Consider the following 19,807-nt stretch of genomic DNA (forward strand, 5'->3'; position numbering starts at 1 on the left):
CAAAATCGTGCTTTTTCTGTCCACGTGGTATGTGGACAGCCCCTATGATGTACTGTTGAAAGATATTCCACAGCATGTAACACTTTTTTTCGCAGTACTACATTGATTCAAATTATACGTTTATTATCTGCCTAATATGCATATATGATGTCGATTAGTTCAATTTAACGATAATGCATATCATGAAACCGATGTTTGTCTTCCAATTACGATTAAATTGGTCATGATAAATAAAATCAGATTTACAGATTTTACAGATTTTCAGCTAAAATACAGAAATATTGAACAATAATTTTATTACAGTGCATACATAGATAGTGCATACATCGTGCATACCTTGATTTATGAAAATGTTGAACGCAACGCATCGAGATGGCTTTCGTTGGAGACAGTTGTAGCGAAATCTTGAGCGATTTAAAGAGCTTGAACTATTCTTTTCATTTCAATTATTACCATGATCAATCCGCCAATCGTATATTGACTCATTGAAACGATCCTATGACTAAACCGATTATGCTGTTCCAAAATTTTGTTCTACCGTTCATCGTTAACTTCTTCTTGGATGACATTAACGTTCCCAGTGGAACTTTAGCTTTTCAACGTAAGTAGCTCGATAACGCAAGTATTATTTTTATAAGGAGTACTTAGTTGAGATTTCTATGCCGAAAAACACGCCTTGAATGTCTTCTGGAGTGGCAAGCTCTAGAATATGCGTGACCACAGTGCAAGTCGGAAGAAATTTCTTTGGCGAAAAATCCCCCCGCCAGAACGGGAATCGAACCCGAACCCCCGGCATGATAATGTGAGACGCTAACCACTCGGTCACGGGAGCACTGCTCATCGATAACGTCTACTACATTTTTCAATCAGAATGTTCTCAATTTTACGAACTTTATAATGAGACAAGATCATGTTTCGAGAGCTACGTGTAACGATTCGCTGATGCTGACCTTGATTCGAATGATGTTGTGGACTTTCTGAAGAAGTCTGAGGATGTTTACGTTGGTATCGATGCAGAAGAAGCTGAAAAAAGATTGAATGCAGTTCGGAAGCTGACCTTTTGTACACATTGCTGAGATCGTTTGTAAGACACTATTTGATAACATTTATCAGTGTGTGTTGAGCGAATATTTTCGCTTTACAATGCCAACAAAACAAAGTCCGGAAATCGGTTGGCACCCACAATAATAAATTCGATTTTGATAGCGAAGAACTATGTATCGGCTGAAAAAGGAGCTTCAAGGATAGAATTTTCGAAAAAATGGAAGACAAAGTTCAATAAAACCATGTATAAACATCATACAATTCATAGGATTAAGAGAAAACCTTTTTATGATATTTTTTGTTGTATTGATACGAATTTAACAACACATACATAAGAAAAATAAATTCAAAATAAAAATAAAGGGGTCTCCGTAGCCACATTGGTTGCGCGTTCGCTTAGTAAGCGATCGATCGTGAGTTCAAAACTCAGGGCCCTCTTTGACCATCTTTGTGTTGTTACAGAATAGCTACGTCCACGCAACAATCAACAGCGATCGAGATCGATCCACGGTCGAAATTAGATCGATTCATCCATACAACTGCTCTGCTCTGCAAGACACATCGGGCTGCTGTTCTATAAATAAATCAACAATGATCAATCAACTGTCTCCGCTGTCCGGTGGTCTAACTGGATAATGGAAGAACAGAAAGAATACTCTTACGCCTAAATGGCTACTGTGTGAATGTACCATATGCAATGGTATAGAAGGAATACTGGCGAATGGCAACTGTGTAATGTAATGTGCTATAATTATAGATATGATAACCATGTGACATGTACACGATTAAAATTCGGCTCTGTCACAGCTAAAATGCTAATGAACCTAAAATAAATAAATGGGATAAAAAAAAATAAAAATAAAAGGTTCTCAAAAAAAAAAAGGTTCTCAAATGGGGATCAACATAGGGTAGGAGCCTGCCTGTTGGTCTCAAATGTTCCTATCTCACGCCTCCACGAAGATCATATGACGACATTTTTAGATCGGGCGTGAACTGGAAACACACACCTGGTCTTGGCTCCGAGAACGGGTGTCGAAAGTGGCTAAGTGAGGGGGTGCGAGCGAGTCAGAGCGCTATATCTCTCCCGGGGAAGGCCTCCCGGGTCATGGAGGCCTTGCCAACCCGCTGTCTCCCGGGCAAAGGAGATACACCCAATAAAATGGAGCTACGATCACGAAGAATAATTAGAATGCGATCACCCGAGGAGGGTCCCCGAACTGGAGCTGGTCCTGGAACGGGCGTAAGAGCGAGCGGCCAGCGGCTGGAGGGCGATGTGCGAGAGCGGGCCACCAGCCGGGTTCAACCCGAAGAGCTACCGCCACACGGAAACAGCAGCCATCGACATCACCAACGAAACGCTGCGCCTACGAGGCGTGTTGTGACTGCCAGACGGCAGTCGTCCACACTCGTGGGTACCACTAGGCGCCGGATCATGTGGACACACGAAATGAATGAATTCGTGATCCGCGCCTATTACATCTGCACTGCTTTGGAGACGGACATGAGTGGTCGCCCTCGAATACTAACAATGTTCGAGGAAGCGTATCCAGAGTTCGTTGGGAGGCTTGATCAGAACGCGATGAACGCGAGGCGTAGAGCGATAGTACGCAACAACATGCTCTCCCAAACGCAAATCGACGAGATCAAGCAGCAGGTGCAGAGAGAAATAAGCTCCAGGAACAACAGAGCAAGCGATGTGTCGAGACGAAGTTCAGTACGGCTGAGCAATTCATTCGCGAGTGGGGCACGCGAATCAGCACCAGTGGAGGCCACAGTACAACAACCCCCTGAGCCGGAAGACCCACAGCCAGATCAACAACTACTACGCGATCTGGTCTTCCACTACGACGAGGCGATCTCACAGTTCCGCGACACAGACCCATTGTCGCGCCCCAGGATCCCGAAGTTGCAGCATTCCCGCAGGCTGACAAGTGCAGTAAAGCTCATGAACGAGCACGTTCTTCCGCTGCACTTGGTTGATGCTGAGAACATGGAGGAGCTGCAACTGAAAGTTTACTGCGCTGCTGTGGCGACCGCCAAAAGTTTAGGATACCGTATTAGGCCAAGAGGCGGACTGCTCCAACATCTCCGTGAAAGGCGTGAGCCTCCATGGCGAAGGAGATTGGAGCAACGGATCCTAAACAAGCGCGCCGCAATTGGAAGACTGATGGCGTACAAAAGAGGCAGCAGATCGGTGAAATTATGTCGCCAAGTTGCTGTGATCGTGCGGCCTACTGAACTTCGCCAGCTGGGAGCTCACCAGCTGACGGAAAAACTCGACACACTGGTACAGCAATTGAGCGTCCTTACAAAACGGCTGAAACGTTACTCTGACTCTGCAAAGCGCCAGGAACAAAATCGGATGTTCAGATATAACGAGAAAGCGTTCTACGACCACATTAGCGACGAGAAGCCCGACTACCGCGAAGGTTTGCCAGATATTAGCGATGTGACGAACTTCTGGGCTGGTATTTGGGAGACCCCAGTAGAACATCGCGACGGGCAAATGTGGTTAAGACGGGAGGAGGAGAGTTGTGGTGAAATTGGAGAGATGCCAGCTATCATCGTCGGAGAGAACGATGTCCGCGAAGCCTCGCGGTACCTGAGGAACTGGGCAGCACCGGGCCCCGATGGTGTTCAGAACTTCTGGCACAAGAAGCTGACCGTCGCACATCCAAAGATAGCTGAGTGCTTCAACAAGGTGCTACGTGACCCACACAACCTTCCTGAATTCGCCACCCGTGGCGTCACCTTCCTCCTCCCGAAAGACAGCAACACATTGAACCCATCAAAGTACAGACCGATAACGTGCCTATCGAGTCTGTACAAAATACTGAGCAGCATAATTACCGCCAAAGTTTCTGCTCACTGCGAACAGCATCACATCATCGCAGAAGAGCAGAAAGGATGCAGGAAAAATACGCATGGCTGCAAAGACCAGGCCATCATCGACGCAGCCATAGTCGGCCAGGCGGTTTATAACCAGCGGAACCTAAGCATGGCCTATATCGATTACAGGAAGGCTTATGACTCCATACCTCACTCGTTTCTCGTCCGGGTATTGGAGCTCTACAAAATTGATCCCTTCGTCGTTAGGTTCCTGCAGCATGCGATGAGGCAGTGGAGTACGTCTCTGCACTTCAGTGATGGGGAAAATGTGTTGCAGTCTAGAACGCTGCAGATAAAGAGGGGGATATTCCAAGGCGACTCTTTCAGCCCGCTTTGGTTTTGTCTGGCATTGAACCCCCTCAGTAGGACGCTCAATAGAAACGGTCATGGCTATAAAATAAGGTATGGCGACGGCGCCCACGAAGAAGTGACCCATACCTTCTACATGGATGATCTCAAGGTCTACGCTGATTCACGTCAGCGTCTAGGTGTAGCTATCCGGGTTGTCGAAGACATAAGCAGGGACATTTGCATGGAGTTCGGCCTCGACAAGTGCCGCTGTGTCCATCTGCTGAAAGGGCAGCTTACCGAATCCGGAGGTTACGAGGTCTATGACGGCGAGTTCATAAGAGACATGGTTCGTGGCGAATCCTATAAATATCTTGGATTCCGACAGCTCACCGGGATTCGCCACTCCGACATCAAGACGGAGCTGCGAGACAAGTTCTTGAGTCGAGTGAACTGTGTCCTGAGGACTTTCCTCAACGCGGGGAACAAGGTACGCGCGATCAACACATTCGCGGTTCCCCTGCTGACCTTCAGTTTTGGTGTAGTCAAATGGAGCAAAACTGACCTAGAGGACCTTGAGAGGAGGATGAGGAAAGCATTTAAAGAGGCCGGAATGCACCATCCTCAATCGGCACTGGAGAGAGTTTCACTGCCACGCAAAGAAGGGGGACTTGGAATAGTCGACATATCTGCACTGTGTGTTGCCCAGGTACGACAACTGCGCGAGTACTTTGCAGAACGCGCCAACCAAAACGCGCTATACCGGGCTGTCTGCGCCGCCGACAGAGGATACAGCGCTCTGCACTTGGCGCAAGCGGAGTACCAACTCAACTGCAATCTGCAGACAGTGGAGGAGAAGATTGCAGCTTGGAAGCAGAAGGCAGTGCATGGTGCCCACCCCCATCAACTGGACCGGCCACACGTCGACAAGGCCGCATCTAATCTGTGGCTAACGCGTGGTGAACTCTCTTCAGTAGTAGAAGCCGACATGATAGCCATCCAGGACAGGATAATGCCGACGAGAAACTGCAGGCGGTACGTCTGGCATCAAGACGTTGATGACATTTGCCGGATGTGTCATCAACCAGGTGAAAACATAGAGCACATTATGGGAGGCTGTCCCGTTTTGGCCAACGCAGCCTACACCGAGCGCCACAACAACGTGGCCCGTATTGTTCATCGACAACTGGCGCTCCAATGTGCTCTACTGGAAGACAACGTACCAAACTACCGGTACCTGCCTGCACCTGTCCTGGAAAATGACCGTTTCAAGCTGTACTGGGATCGCACTGTTCTGACCGACCTCTCGATCCACCACAACCGGCCAGATATAATGGTTTACGACAAGAGCGACCGCAAAGTCACCATCATCGATGTCGCTATTCCACTGAACCAGAATCTGGAGGAGACCCACGGTCGCAAAATCTGCAAGTACCGACCATTGGCCGTGGAGCTCAAGGAACTGTGGGGGCTAAGGGAGGTCCCAAGAATTGTTCCAGTCGTTCTCTCTGGAACTGGAATTGTCCCGAAGACACTTCTGGAAGCGCTAAAGGTGTTGAATATGGAGAAGGAATTGGCCGGCATCCAAAAGTCGGTCATCCTTAGCACCTGCGCGATTGTCCGACAATTTCTCGGTCAGGACTGAAACAGCACGAGCATGCAGATACGTGCATTCCGCAGAGCCTAGTCCCCCTTTGGCATGAAGCCCGGGGGCAGGTGAAAATTCTGGCTAGGTTCGCCTAGTTAAGAAGTGAGATAAGTCTGCCAAAGAAAATAAACCTTTATTTAATTTTTTTCGCATAATTTTTCGATACGTATTTTTCTTTTTCTAAAAATTCAGATATATAGTATTTTTACAGAAAATTTTACAGAATTAAATATTGCAACCTTGCCTGGTACCACCAACTCCCAGCACAATTAGCAATGAATTTTGAAATACATTAGACTAACAGTTTACTCGTTGATATGCATATTCACTGCAATATTTAAAAAAATTAAAGAAATTTTTCATAAAGCCACAACAAAACTATTTTTGACTCCATTTGAACTTCTTTGAACTTTTGACTATGTCTTTCGGAAAATTATGGAGAGCACAAATTGAGCAATATCAGCCGCGTCACGAAAATCGCTCAATTTCCATCGCTTATTGCTCAGACATTTCTTGATGAATTCACGAGATTTTCAATTCCCACCAATCGATTTGGACACTCCCTATCGCAATACCATTCAACCCTTTAGAAGTGATGAAAAATTCTAATTATTTTTCCCGCTAAATCAATCATTTGACCTTGTACAGAAATCAATCAAGTCATTATTTCTTTAAATACAGACAGTCAAAAACGAAAGGGTAATTTTTCAATAAATCATAGATCAATCATCTCTGAAGTTACGTTCTTCGAATGAAAAGTAAAATGCATGATCAGGTTTTTCGAATTCGGTATTGGTTTAGTTACAAAAATATTGTCTTTGTGCGAATCGACCGATTCTGCTTGAAGGTGGGGCTAAGAATGGTCTAATAAAGGACAAAATCATACACACACACACTATTTTTATTACATTATTGAAATAACAAAGCGAAGTAGAAATTCGAATATGATGTCATATCTAATCAGGTCGTATCGTAGTCATTTCCAACCATGGCGTTATTTTTCCGTGCACAGCAATACACGAATTTAAAGCTTGTTTCCAATTCGAAATAAACATCATCGAGCAACATTGTGTGACAGCTTGCACACAATATCGAAATCGCTGCCAACACATAAGGGGAAAAAACTTGCTCGCAAGCTATCAACCAACTTACCGGTATCATTGAGTAGATCTTGTATGTTGTTGTTGTCTACGTCACTCCCCTCTCCCGCAGCTGAAAGTAAACGGAAGAACAGCGATAGTTGGATTAGTATACAGATTGCATACCGGGTGATGTTTATTAGTTTTGAATGGGGCTGTAAACGAGAGAATGAGAGACAGGTTTGTTTTATATACTGGTTTGAGAATAAATGGCGTGCGTTCGATCAACTTCACATATATAGGAAGCAACGGAACGCACGGTGCTTTAGAGCAAACGCTAATAAACAACGCATGGCGCGGCGAGGATGAGTATAATGTTTGAATACAAACAAAATGCTTGTTTCATCTTCTCATTCGAAATGTTTTCCGCAAAGAAAGAATGCTATTGCTGCTGGTATTCGAATATGATAAAGGGTAATCAATTGCTGTCAGCTGATGCGGTTGCAATTGCCAGACGATGTCGGGGGTGAATCAAAATCGAAAAGCACTGCAGCCGAAAACATACCACTGGAATGATGTACACAGTTTGTCGATTTCATTGATGTTCACACACCAGTCGATTGAGTGAGTAGTGTTGCGGTTCGGGCAAACGCCTTTTTCGCTTGCATCTTGTGTAGTACCTTATCCACCCCCGTACGCACCGCTCGGTGGAAGATTGTTACCCATAAAAAGGTTCCACTAAAATTCTCACGGGTAATTATTCATCCTAACGAATGAGTGGCGGAGCGCGCGCCTGGCTTTGCAACCCTCTCATTTAAAACGCATTTGTAGCGTAGCTTTCTCATGATCATTTGTAAGTGTGAAGCTCGGACGGGGGCTTATTAATTTCATATTCGCACAGGCTCGGCACTGCCGGAAATCGTCAAGGCAAAAATTAATTAATAGCATTCCGTGGGTTTGTTTTGGTGTTACGCTGGTTCCGGTTGATCCAATCGCGGTTGATTTATGGTTTGGAAGATGATGTGTCGGTAGATGTGCTGGACCAATCGATTCGGAAGCGCGGGAACAGAGTATATTCTGAACGAACCTAATCACAAAAAGGGCATTCAAATTTTGTATATGTATTAGTAATGTTTTGTTATAATAGTAGTGTACGAAGACGATGTTGTCAGGGTTTCTAAATGTGAGTCTTCTGTCGGCCTTTGGATTTTGGGATCGCTTTGCCTTGATTTTTTGGAAAAAATAAAAGTCACAACGTGTCAAATCAGGCGGATACGGCGGTTGATTTAGGACACAGACGTGATTTCGAGCCAAAATTTAACCCACAATCAATGGCTCGTGACCCTGCGCCTTATTGTGAAGAAAATACACTTCACGGTGAAAACGAACTAAACGTCATTGAACTACTTGTCATGTGGAATAATTTCTACCAAAAATTGTATCTGAAGATAATTTTATATTATAATGACAAGTTCTAGTGGAAAAATAATTTCGTATCCAGATGTCGACACCGTACCGTTGTCGTTACGGATACACTTCGTTTCGTATTCACCGTGAAATGTAGAAGGCCCAATAATAATCTATATAAATAAAAGACGGGTGGGTAATGTCGGGGACATAACCGGAGTGACGTAGGACTATACAAAGGGGACAGCTTCTGTTAAATATATATTTTAAATATATTGTTTTATTTTCTTCTCCTACGTGAATACCTACCTATCTACCTGAAAAATGGATTAGTTTATTGTTTAATCACTCGATATCCCCATCTTGTTCGGTTAAACCTTCCTGTTTAGCTATTGCGTTTGCCACTCGCCACCGCTTTCACAGTTGGAAAATTTTTTCCCATCCAGCTTGTGACATGTTGTTCAGTAAATTACATTTAATGCGACGTGCCGGAGAAACACTCAGTGTCGCATTTGAGGCGATTTAAACCTGTAATTGAACATTTCCGATAACAGTGGTACAGTGTCGACTTTCAATGTGGAGTCATAATTTGGACCCCGAACTCTATGTTTACAAAAATGACGCATTACAGATCCATCCAATTAGCTCAATGTCGAGCTAAATATAAATTACAGTACTTTCAATCTAGAAGCAATTTAAGAATTGGTGAAAATTGAATAATCGGGAAAGTCCCCAACCATCAATAAGCTCAGAACAACTGCCAAATTCACATACTCATCATATCCTGGCAAACAAATTATAAAAAAATCAATTTGTGTTTTATTATTATTTTGGATATTATTTTAGAATGCATTGAACTGTATTTCGTAAACTCTTTTTTGAAAGGTTTAATGGCCCTGATAAGCGCCGTGTTTTATGGAATGGTTCCAATTTAAAAAACTTAGTACTCGTGGTTTAAAAAAAAAACATTTCGAACGCCCTCGAGGCCGCCTTGTTCTGGTTTTGCCACCAAAGCAGATTGTATAAAGAACAAACTTTTTTCTTCTGCTACCTGCTGTCGTTTTGCGATTGCGTTTGCCACTCGCCATTTGCTGCAACTGCCTGTTGTGTTGTCTTGATGTCCACCGAACCGAATGTGGTCTGTTCTGAATGCGGGTTTTCTTATCGTCGCGAGCAGCTTTGCCAGCTAACTCGATCACTTCGGCGGCCGAAACTATATAACGCCGGTTAGGTGGACTGGTGCACTGGTACTAACGCACTCGGCCTAGCTACCCTTGCGGGGAACTTCAGATCAACACGGTTCGAGCGGGATTTTGCCTTTCCCTTCACTTTTCCTCCTTTGCCATAACCAACCATGGCTGCTTGTGTTGGTTTGTTGATGTGATGTCATGCGAAACGATGTGGTGTACGGTTCGGATGAGAATGATCGTTACGGTGGTGGTTTTGTATTATAGAGACTTTAAACTTTTTAGTTCGTTCGTCTCTAGCCTTGAGAAAGGCCCTTAAAACTCTACTCTAACTCCTTCATTACACCTCCGCCCCCATTGCCTTGAGAAAGGCACTCGATCCCTCGCCATCCAGCTCGTCCAGCAACGATGTTGTCCAGTCGGTGTCCACACAAAGAATGATCGTTACGGCAGCGGAGCGGGGATTTTTAAGCTGACTGGCTGGCTCGAGAATTACGCATGTGTGAGACTGCGACAATTGTTTCGTTCATATTTTTTCTTTTTCCTTTCCAATCGTGCTTCTTTGTATTTCGCTGCTGCTCTGGTTGACCGTTTTGGTCGGTACGATTTGAGGAGCACAAAATGGACCAATCAAAAATGGGCACATAGTGCATTTGGACAATGCTTGATATTTCACGATTATTCAATTATTTATCTCAAGAAAAATGAAATGTTATTCGTTATGATGCGTAGATATATTTCCTATCAATTGATGCAAAAACCTTTGCGATCTATTGAGAAATGCTCGAGTTTTAAGCGTTCCAAATCTTGCATTTTTTCCAACTTGTTCAGTGCCTAGATTTTCACCCCCTATATCTTCCGGTTAGACGTAGTCCTACGTCAAAAATGTAAGGCAAAATCTGTTGGTAAGCGGAAACCCCGAAGAAGGGATAGACCGATTTTAGCCTTCTTTATTTTGTTGTATTCGTCTCTTCCCGTAGATCAATATAGTGGAGAGAAAAACCGGGAAATTTTCGGAAAACTCTGATGGAAGGTCGGAAAATTCGGAAAATCGAATTCCCACATGTTCGAAAATAACGCATTTCCATATCTTATACGAGGGTCACTATTTATATTTCGGGAATTGGCAGCACTGATGTCATGTGAGTCCATCTGACGGTTCCATCGTAAAGTTTGACATTTTTGACGATATACGTACTCAGAACATTTTGTCATACGGACGCTATTTGTTTATTTTATATTTAGTTGAAAGTTTGGTCTCGGCAAAAAAATGGAACTGAATCGTGATCATTTTCGTGCGATGATTTTTTACGACTTTCGACGTGGATTATCACAACAAGAGTGCGTCAATCAACTTAATTTGACTTTTGGCGATGAAGCTCCATCAGAAACCACTGTGTATCGCTGGTATAGTGAATTCAATCGTGGTCGTAGTTCGCTGTCCGACGAGTTTCGTGAAGGTCGTCCAAAATCGACTGTAGTGCCAGAAAACATCGATGCTGTGCACGAAATGATTAAGCAAGATCGTCATGTAACCTATTGTGAGATTGAGGCATCCCTAAGCATTAGTTCCACCAGCATATATGCGATTTTACATGAACACTTAGTTGTGCGAAAATTATGTTCACGTTGGATCCCACATAATTTGACAATCGCTCAAAAAAAGGCTCGTGTCGATTGGAATAAATGCTTTGAAAATTGGTTTAAGCGCATGCAAAAATGTATCGATCATCGTGGCGAGTACTTTGAAAAACAATAAAAATATATTCGCAGCTTAACTATTTGTTTTTGTTCCTATTCCCGAAATATAAATAGTGACCCTCGTATCTATATAAATAAAAATGTAAGGCAAAATCTGTTGGTAAGTGGAAAACCCGAAGAAGGGATGGTCCGATTTTAGCCTTCTTTATTTTTTTTGTATTCGTCTCTTCCCGTCGATCAATATAGTGGAGAGAAAAATCGGAAAATTTCCGAAAAACTCTGAAGGAAGGTCGAAAAATTCGGAAAATTTAATTCCCACATGTTCGAAAATTACATCATAATAAGCGTTGTTAGTCCATTCGATGCTTGCGCTATCGAAATTGATCTTTGTACGTAAGTGGAAATGGATTTTCAGGCGAAATAACGCATTACCATATCTTATATCTATAAATAAAAATGGAAGGCCCAATGTGTTGGTAAGCGCAAAACCCGAGAAAGGAATTGTTCAATTTGATTCATCTATATTTCGTTGTATTCGTCTCTTTCCGTAGATCAATATAGCGGAGAGAAAAATCGGAAAATTCGGAAAATTGAATTCCCATATGTTCTACAATTAGCTAAGCGTTGTTAGTCCATTTGATATTGGCGCTAACGAAATTGATTTTTGTTCGAAAGTGGAAAAGGATTTTCAGACGGAATAACGCATTCCTATATCTTCTATCTATATAAACAAAAATGGAAGGCCAAATGTGTTCGTGTGCCCTAAACCCGAGGAAGGAATGGTCCGATTTGAGCTGTCTTTATTTTGTAATATTCTCTGTATCAAATATGTATTCCATGCAACGGAGAAACATGTTATTTTCAAATGCTTGAAGAATCTTGAACGAGAATTGTGTCTGAAAATAATTTTATATTATAAGGACGAATTTTTGTAGAAGTACTAGACAATTTATAGTAAAAGCAAATTGTAAAGGGTCAAAGGGTAATCAATCAATGAAGAGTTCATTGATTGGATTCACTAACGTTCACTTAGTAAGAAAACGTGGATGTTTGAAAGTATTCAAATCAAAAAATCCATTTTGGGCGGGACGAAGTTCGTCGGGTCAGCTAGTAAGGTGATAAAACCCAACATTATGTCAGCCAAAGTGTTTGTTCTACACACTATTGGTGGACTATGTATTCCCAAAAAGCACTAATTCCGGATGGACCAAGGTGTTGCTCTTCGGTTCAATAAAAAATAAGCGTTTCTTACAAACTTACTACTTATGTTTATACACAAGCTGACCCGGCAAACGTTGTTCTGCAATATAAATTATTTCTAGAGAATATTTTGGGTGTCAAATAAAACATAACCAATGTATCGTAAGTGCGTTTGTATGTTTCAACGATTCGATTGAAATCGACTCTTGCATTTCTGTCGGTGTTGCTCATGATAGCGTTCCCCAAGTGAATGTATTCTTCCCCAGTCGTTCGCACTCTACCTTCGCGTACATATCGACCATGAATTGTTGGCACAGCTCACGACATCACAAAATGACATCATACGATACACATAAAACCCATCAAACGCACTCTTTTTTATTCGTTTTATACAGCTATTCATAAATATTATCCCAAAATGTGTAATAATGTTTATATTAGGTGTACTGGTAGGTTTCTTCGGTTTTACAATAGATGGCGTAACTTGATTATTATTCCAGCGAATGAAATTTCCAGACATTCGTTGGAAAACAACTGTCATTGCACGTCTTTTTCAATATATGTCAAAAAGTTGAAGCGTAAACAACCTAGTTTTTTGCCACTTAGAATATGTCGAATTTCGTACCAACGAGAGGGTTTTTTGCGGGGAGTGTTACTTCATTACTTCAATATGAAGAAAAAAGCTGCGGAAAATCATCGTATTTTGGTGGAAGTTTATGGTGACCATGCTCCAACTGAGCGAACGTGTCAGACTTATTTTGCACGGTTTGAAAGTGCTAATTTTAACTTGGAAGACGAAGCACGTTCCGGACCGCCAAAAAAGTTTGAAGATGAAGAATTGGAGGCTTTACTCGATCCGTCACAAACGCAACAAGAACTTGCAAATACACTTGGAATAGCTCGGTAAACCATATCCGATCGTTTAAAAGCAATGGGAATGGTCCGAAAGATAGGACATTGGGTATTACATATTACATACATTGATGAAGTCAAAAATTGGATTGATTCGTTGTTATCCGACAATCCGTCCGACAATTATTTCCGCAAAGGGATCCGTGAATGACCAGAAAGATGGGAAAAAGTTGTGACAAGCGATGAGCAATACTCTGAATATTAAATTTGTAACTATTTTTGCAGAATAAAGCAATAATTTTTGAAAAAAAGAAGGAACTTACCGGTACTCCTATTAATGAATGAAGCACCTGTGGCAAAATCACGTTGTCTAATGTTTTTGCAATTTTCGTCTTGTCCTTTCAGAACAGCCGAGCATTTTTCGTCAAAGATATTTCTTCTGACTTGCATCGTGGTCACACACATTCTAGAGAATATCACTCAGAATACATTTAAAACACGCCTTGAATAAGGACAGAGTCGTGTGAATGATGTGTTTCAACGAAGAATTCCAGATTATTGTTTTTTCTTCGAATCACAATTTCTCGCGTCACTGTGCAGTCGCCTTCTAATATTTTAGAAACGGTTGCGTATTGAATCTTGACATGTGCTCTTCAGCAAGTGTTTTTATCAGGATTGATGACAATAGCGTCATTATCGTTTTGTAAACTGAGCGATACGCCTGGCTTTAGACGAAGTGAGGTTACTTGCGAATGTGTGGATGAAAGTTCGATGTAGCGGGTCTAGCACAATCTATCATTTAACAACAGAAATAAATTCGTTTGTTTGAAAAACGACCGACGGAGGAATTATTTGAATATTGTTTATATAAAAATACTAAAATCGTGATTAAAAATAGGCTGTGGGGGTTTAAATTGGTGGTTATATGTACTGTGTGGAACAAAATTTAAGAAGAAAAATATCTGCATAGGGCCACTCTAATCGGTATTGAATATTTAATAATCGGTACCCTAGCGGTATCGTACATAATTTATTTCAGCACATCTTATGTATTGTGGTTTCGGCAAATCGTAAGGAATGGTTGATCATCAATGACGCTTCACTAGATTCGATCCCTCGAGACTGGTTGCATTTAGAAGCGTTATTGTTCACAGGCATAAAAAGAAATCAACATCCCGACGAATGTAACAAGCATAAGCATAATAGTTTCGTGTGAACTTGATCGTTTCTCTCTGTATAACGACATCCCAATTCTCTATAGTGACAGTTCTTTATAGTAAAGTCTCTATAACTCTATATGTATCTATAACGACGGTCACTCGCGACGTCGCTATAGAGAGCTTTCACTGTAGCTGACAAGCTGGAAGCATTGAAGAATTTTTGGAAGATAATTGAAGAGTTTCTGGAGGAATTAAAAAAACCGATGTGGGCTATTCAAGCCTCAAACGAAGAAAAAAAAAACTGGCAATATTGATATAATTTCTAAACGTGGTTCAAAACAATGGGAGATTTCCGAGTTTTCTAAATTAATTTCATTTGTTGTAAATTATAATATCCATTTCGAAAAAGTTCTAGACGAACTATCAAATATTTCCCAAAGCATTATTTTTTTTTATAATTCAATTGATTTTAAAAATTTTCAAAAGTAGTCCTGCAGTAATGAAAAATCCCAAAAATCTATCACTGTATGAATCAAATTTTGAATTCATAATGAGTTCAACTGATGAATATAAATATTACATTCACATCCACACTCAATAAATGTTAAATTATTTGAAATCTAAAAAAATGTGCAAAATAGTCATACACGATGGTTGACGATTTTATGAATGGAACTAACGGAAAATGATATCCCACGTCCAGGTCACGCTATGGAGGGGAATCTCCAACCGCATCAATGGAGCTACCCTATTCCAGCGGAACTAATTTCGAAAGATAAGTAGTTCCCATAAAACAACCATTTATTTGCGATGCTCCACAAAGCTGGGAAACGTGGTCACTCGGTTACGTAACGTACTTAATTTGTTGTAGTAGATGCATACTGAACAATTTCACTGACCAATATACTGGCTGGACGTGAGGAGAGCACGCGCCCAATGCCGTTGTTTCTAATTATGCCACAGCACACCCGGGGAGCAGGCCTCCACGACAATATCGGAGATTGCACAATCGCCGTAAGTTTGGTGTCGATCGTCGGTCGTTATGTTGCGCTGTCGTTTGTCGTTTCTTTGTTTTGTTCCGACTCGGAAGTCTACCCATGCGGCAGACATGGACAATGAGCCGAAAATTCATCGTACCATGAACTTCGCGTCGACGACGTCGGGTGACTACTTTCCTGCAATCGATGAAAGAAAGTAACGGGACTATCGGGTTGCGTAAGAGACACACCGAAGGGCGCAACAATGGTGTCGATCAATCGCCAATCTGTGATGAAAGTGATTTTGAACTGAAATTTGTTAGGATGACAGTAATGGCAATGACTTGTATGTCTGGTTTCAACCAGTGGAGTAAAAACTATGATATGAGGAAGCCGGATCTGCTTTTTCGATGTTTGCAGTCAGTTTGGATAATATGCAATTCACATTTACGAAATGATGTGAAACTTGAAAGAATCGTTGTGGACTCACAACTGTAAAATCATCATTACATAAACGGGACAATTTCTAATCGATAGGACAACATAAACAATGCGGCAGAAATGCCACCATTACCTTTGAAGGTCTCTGCCACAGTCCCATTGGCGAGTTCTGTCCGCAGCTGCTGATGATAGTACTGGTACTGGGGATGGCGTTGCTGTTGTTGTAGTTCTGCTGCTCCCGAGGAAGTTGCGTCGTTGGGCAGAAGATGTTTGATGGTCATGACGAGTAGCAAAACGTGGGCCAAACTTGGACACGTGAGTTTTTCACGCTGCTAGCCGATTCGGAACGTGAACAATCCGCGGGGATTTTTTCATACATTGGTTCCCACTTGCAGCGGTAAACGCTGTGGTTCGTTGTGGCTCGCGGGGGATATAAACCCAGCGGTCGGAGGAATTTCAATTTAGTTCGAATGGTTCCCACGAATGTGTGATGCGAAATTGAGCTTTATTTCGTGCTCCGTAAATAACTCATTTCATACAATGTGTGAGCTTTCTCGTAAAAACAAGTTAATGGTGGTTTCTATGAGCTAAAATGGCACTTTTGGATGTTGAGAGTTATCACTTATCGATTGAATTGAATAAAACTTTACACGCGCTTTCGGTAAAAGATACTTAGTATTTTCCACGGGCGGAAAATTGCTCTGACGAAAGAATAGTTTATGAGCGGCACATTTTTAGGCCAAAATTTTATTCAAAATTTGCTGCTCGGAAATGTGCTTGGTTGTATAGGTTGTGGTTGTATAGTATGGGCCTATACAACCACATATTGAGCTAAACTGCGACTGTTCAGAATTGTTTTCAAAATAGTCCCATAGAAAGGAATCTAATGTGTGTGAAATCGCAGGATCTGGACGGTCAATTGTCACAAAAATTGGCCTATCATGACTCTCTCGCCTCATTAGACGTCCCAATGGCACATCCGCCCATAATACGCACCAATCAGTGACTCGTTGAGAATGCACTGGCATCTACCGTTTTGTCTCATATTCCGAACATTTAAGCTTTGATGGCCATTGAACAGTATCTCATTACTCAAAATGGTACTTTTTTGCGGAATTAATTTAATTGTTGGGTATAAAAGAGCCTTCTTTTTCACTTGACTGCAATAAAATTGATTTACAAATACATATTCATGGTAAAAAAACTAAAAAAATGTTTAACCACATTTGTCTCAAATTCAGAACACCTCTTTTGCCTCTGACTCATATTCCGAACACTTTTGTCTCAAATTCCGAACAGCGAAAACGCCTTTTTAAAAAAAATCATAACTTTTGTACTACTGGACGGATTCATTTGATTGATATATCAAATTCAAGCCAATTAGCTAGTCTTTTTTTAGGAAAATGCTATACTCACAAAAAATTGTGTTTTGTGTTTGTAATTATTGATTGTCATTGATTTTTATTGAAAAATTAACGATGCTCGTTTTTTACGGAATCTACTAACGCAAACATTTTATCACTGGTTTTGGAAGTCACATTTTGACGTGGGACTACGTCTAACCGGAATATATGGAGGGTAAAATGAAAACCTAAACACAGAACATGCAAGAAAAAATGAAAGATTTCGAATGCTTATAGCTCGAACATTTCGTACTGGATAGGAGAGATGTTTGCATCACTTGATAGGGAATATTTCTACGCATCTATCGCAACTAACAAAATGTTGTTTTTCATTAGATAAACAATTGAATAACTGTAAAATATTAGGCGTTATCTAAACGCCCTAACTACATCGTTTTGATTGGCCCGATTTACGGTTTCCCTAACACAGCCATCAAAACCAAGCAGCCTTGGGGAAATCGGCATTGCAAATACATGAAAGTAGAGGGACTTTTGTTCTCATCGAAAAATGTTCCCTAACACAGACTTTAAAACCAAGCAGCGAAATCGGCATTGCAAACACACGAAAGAGCCTAGAGGCGAGTGAACTGAAAAGTTTAAACCGAGTGAACTGAAAAGTTTTCTTAAAGCCAAAAAGAAGAAGAACACACGAAAGTAGGGGGAGCTTTTGTTCCCACCGAAATGTGTTCCCTAATAGAGATTTCTAAACCAAGGTGCCTGGAGAAATCGGTATTTCAAATTCATGCAAGTCGGGGGTATTTTTGTTCCGACTGGAATGTGTTTCCCTAACACAGACTTCAAATCCATGAAGCGTGGGGAAATCGGCATTGCGAATTCATACAAATCGGAGGTATTTTTGTTCCGATTGAAATGTGTTTCCCTAACACAGACTTCAAAACCGAGGTTTCTGGGGAAATCGGCTCTGCAAATAAATGCAAACTGCGAGTACTTTTGTCCTCGCTTGCCTTTGTGCAGAGTGGAATATGTCTGTCCTAACATGATCTTCTAAACTTAGGAACCTGGGAAAATCGTGCAGCCACTAGAAGCGAATGAACTTCCCAGTTTCAAGCAAATTCGAGATTCGAGAAGTATGTACACTTTTGGGATGTAAACTTCAGAGGGAAATGTAAAATAAAATAATCGTTTGATAATTTTTTTTGGTCTTTATTGGAAAGATTTTCAGCCTTAGGCTGGTTCATCAAACGTTTGATAATTCTTCCGTACATATATTTTGTTCTAGTCATCATACCAAACGTAAAAGGTCCGTCATTAAATTTACTTGTAACGAAGAACAATCAATCACAATAAATGAATTGACTTTACACGGCAATTTTAATGAAGATTTCTGCATAAAATATCATTTTTTTCATCCATGTATTGTAGATTCTTACATTCTCTAGCACTTTACATGAAAACAGGAAACAAAATAGTTAAAACAACTACGAAAACTGAAAAATGAGTTATTCTTATTTTTTTACAAAATTTGCTAACGCAAACATCTTATCTTTGGTTTTGACTGTCACTTTTTTGCAAATGTTTAATATTATACATTATAGGCTGTATCGATACCTGTAAATGATGTCAAAATCAAGCCTATATCCCAAAGAATGTCTGTGTTTTCGTTATTCAATTATGTATAACATAAAAGTTTAGTAAATTTACATTTAAAAATGAAGTGTTCGGAATTTGAGACTGTTCAGAATATGAGACAAAACGGTATTGTACCTTCCTTGACTTCCGTTTCGGAACCCCGCGAAAATAGGCTTCAAACGAACATACATTTTTTATCATTTTCAACACATTTCTTGACAACTACGATAATTTACTTCGACGTTACGTTCCGGCGTTCTCTATTCGAGTACTGTGCCAGACACTTGGATTTTGTTCCACACAAACGTCTCAAAAGATTTCAAAGATGGCACCAATTTTGCGCAATGTGCGCGCAATAAAATGTGATTTTTTGTAATACAATTCAACAATTTGTTTTTTTTCCATTGAGAATTATTTCTAGACTTATCCGAAATTTTCAGCGTGTACACAATTGGATTAATTTGACGTAAGACTGCGCCTCTTTCGGTCACAAACATCACGTCTTCTTCTTCTTCAATGGCACTAACGTTCCTAGAGGAACTTCGCCGTCTCAACGTAGTATTACTTGCGACATTTTTATTAGTACTTAGTTGAGATTTCTATGCCAAATAACATGCCTTGAATGCATTCTGAGTGGCAAGCTCTAGAATACGCGTGATCACAGTGCAAGTCGGAGGAAATTTCTTTGACGAAAAATTCCCCCGACCAGAACGGGAATCGAACCCGAACACCCGGCATGTTAGTTATGACGCTAACCACTCGGCCACGGGAGCACAAACATCACGTCACAAGGGTCAAAAAACATGTCACGTTTTCATGAAATAGTTTAATGCTGATAACTATATTTGCCGCGAACGGATTTTGATGATCTACATACCAATCGAGCCGGAGATTTGTTTGATATTCTATATATTACGATGCTTCAATTCGTATAAGTTTAA

The 19,807-nt window shown here is 41.1% G+C and overlaps 1 protein-coding gene across 5 annotated transcripts in view; it reads right to left on the minus strand.

Annotated features, from left to right (window-relative positions):
- LOC129763408 (probable serine/threonine-protein kinase DDB_G0282963) overlaps nt 1–19,807 on the minus strand; it is a 480,711-nt gene that overhangs the window by 156,995 nt on the left and 303,909 nt on the right. For 3 of the 5 annotated variants that reach the window (XM_055762442.1, XM_055762444.1, XM_055762445.1), the window contains one exon: nt 7,022–7,081. In XM_055762442.1, coding sequence (XP_055618417.1) covers nt 7,022–7,081 — 60 coding nt within the window. Of the gene's footprint in view, nt 1–7,021; nt 7,082–16,006; nt 16,438–19,807 lie in introns of those variants that run through there. The other 2 variants (XM_055762441.1, XM_055762443.1) reach the window with 2 other exon arrangements.

This window comes from Toxorhynchites rutilus, chromosome 1, assembly GCF_029784135.1.
Source record: "Toxorhynchites rutilus septentrionalis strain SRP chromosome 1, ASM2978413v1, whole genome shotgun sequence".
NCBI classification, from domain to species: Eukaryota; Metazoa; Arthropoda; class Insecta; order Diptera; family Culicidae; genus Toxorhynchites; species Toxorhynchites rutilus.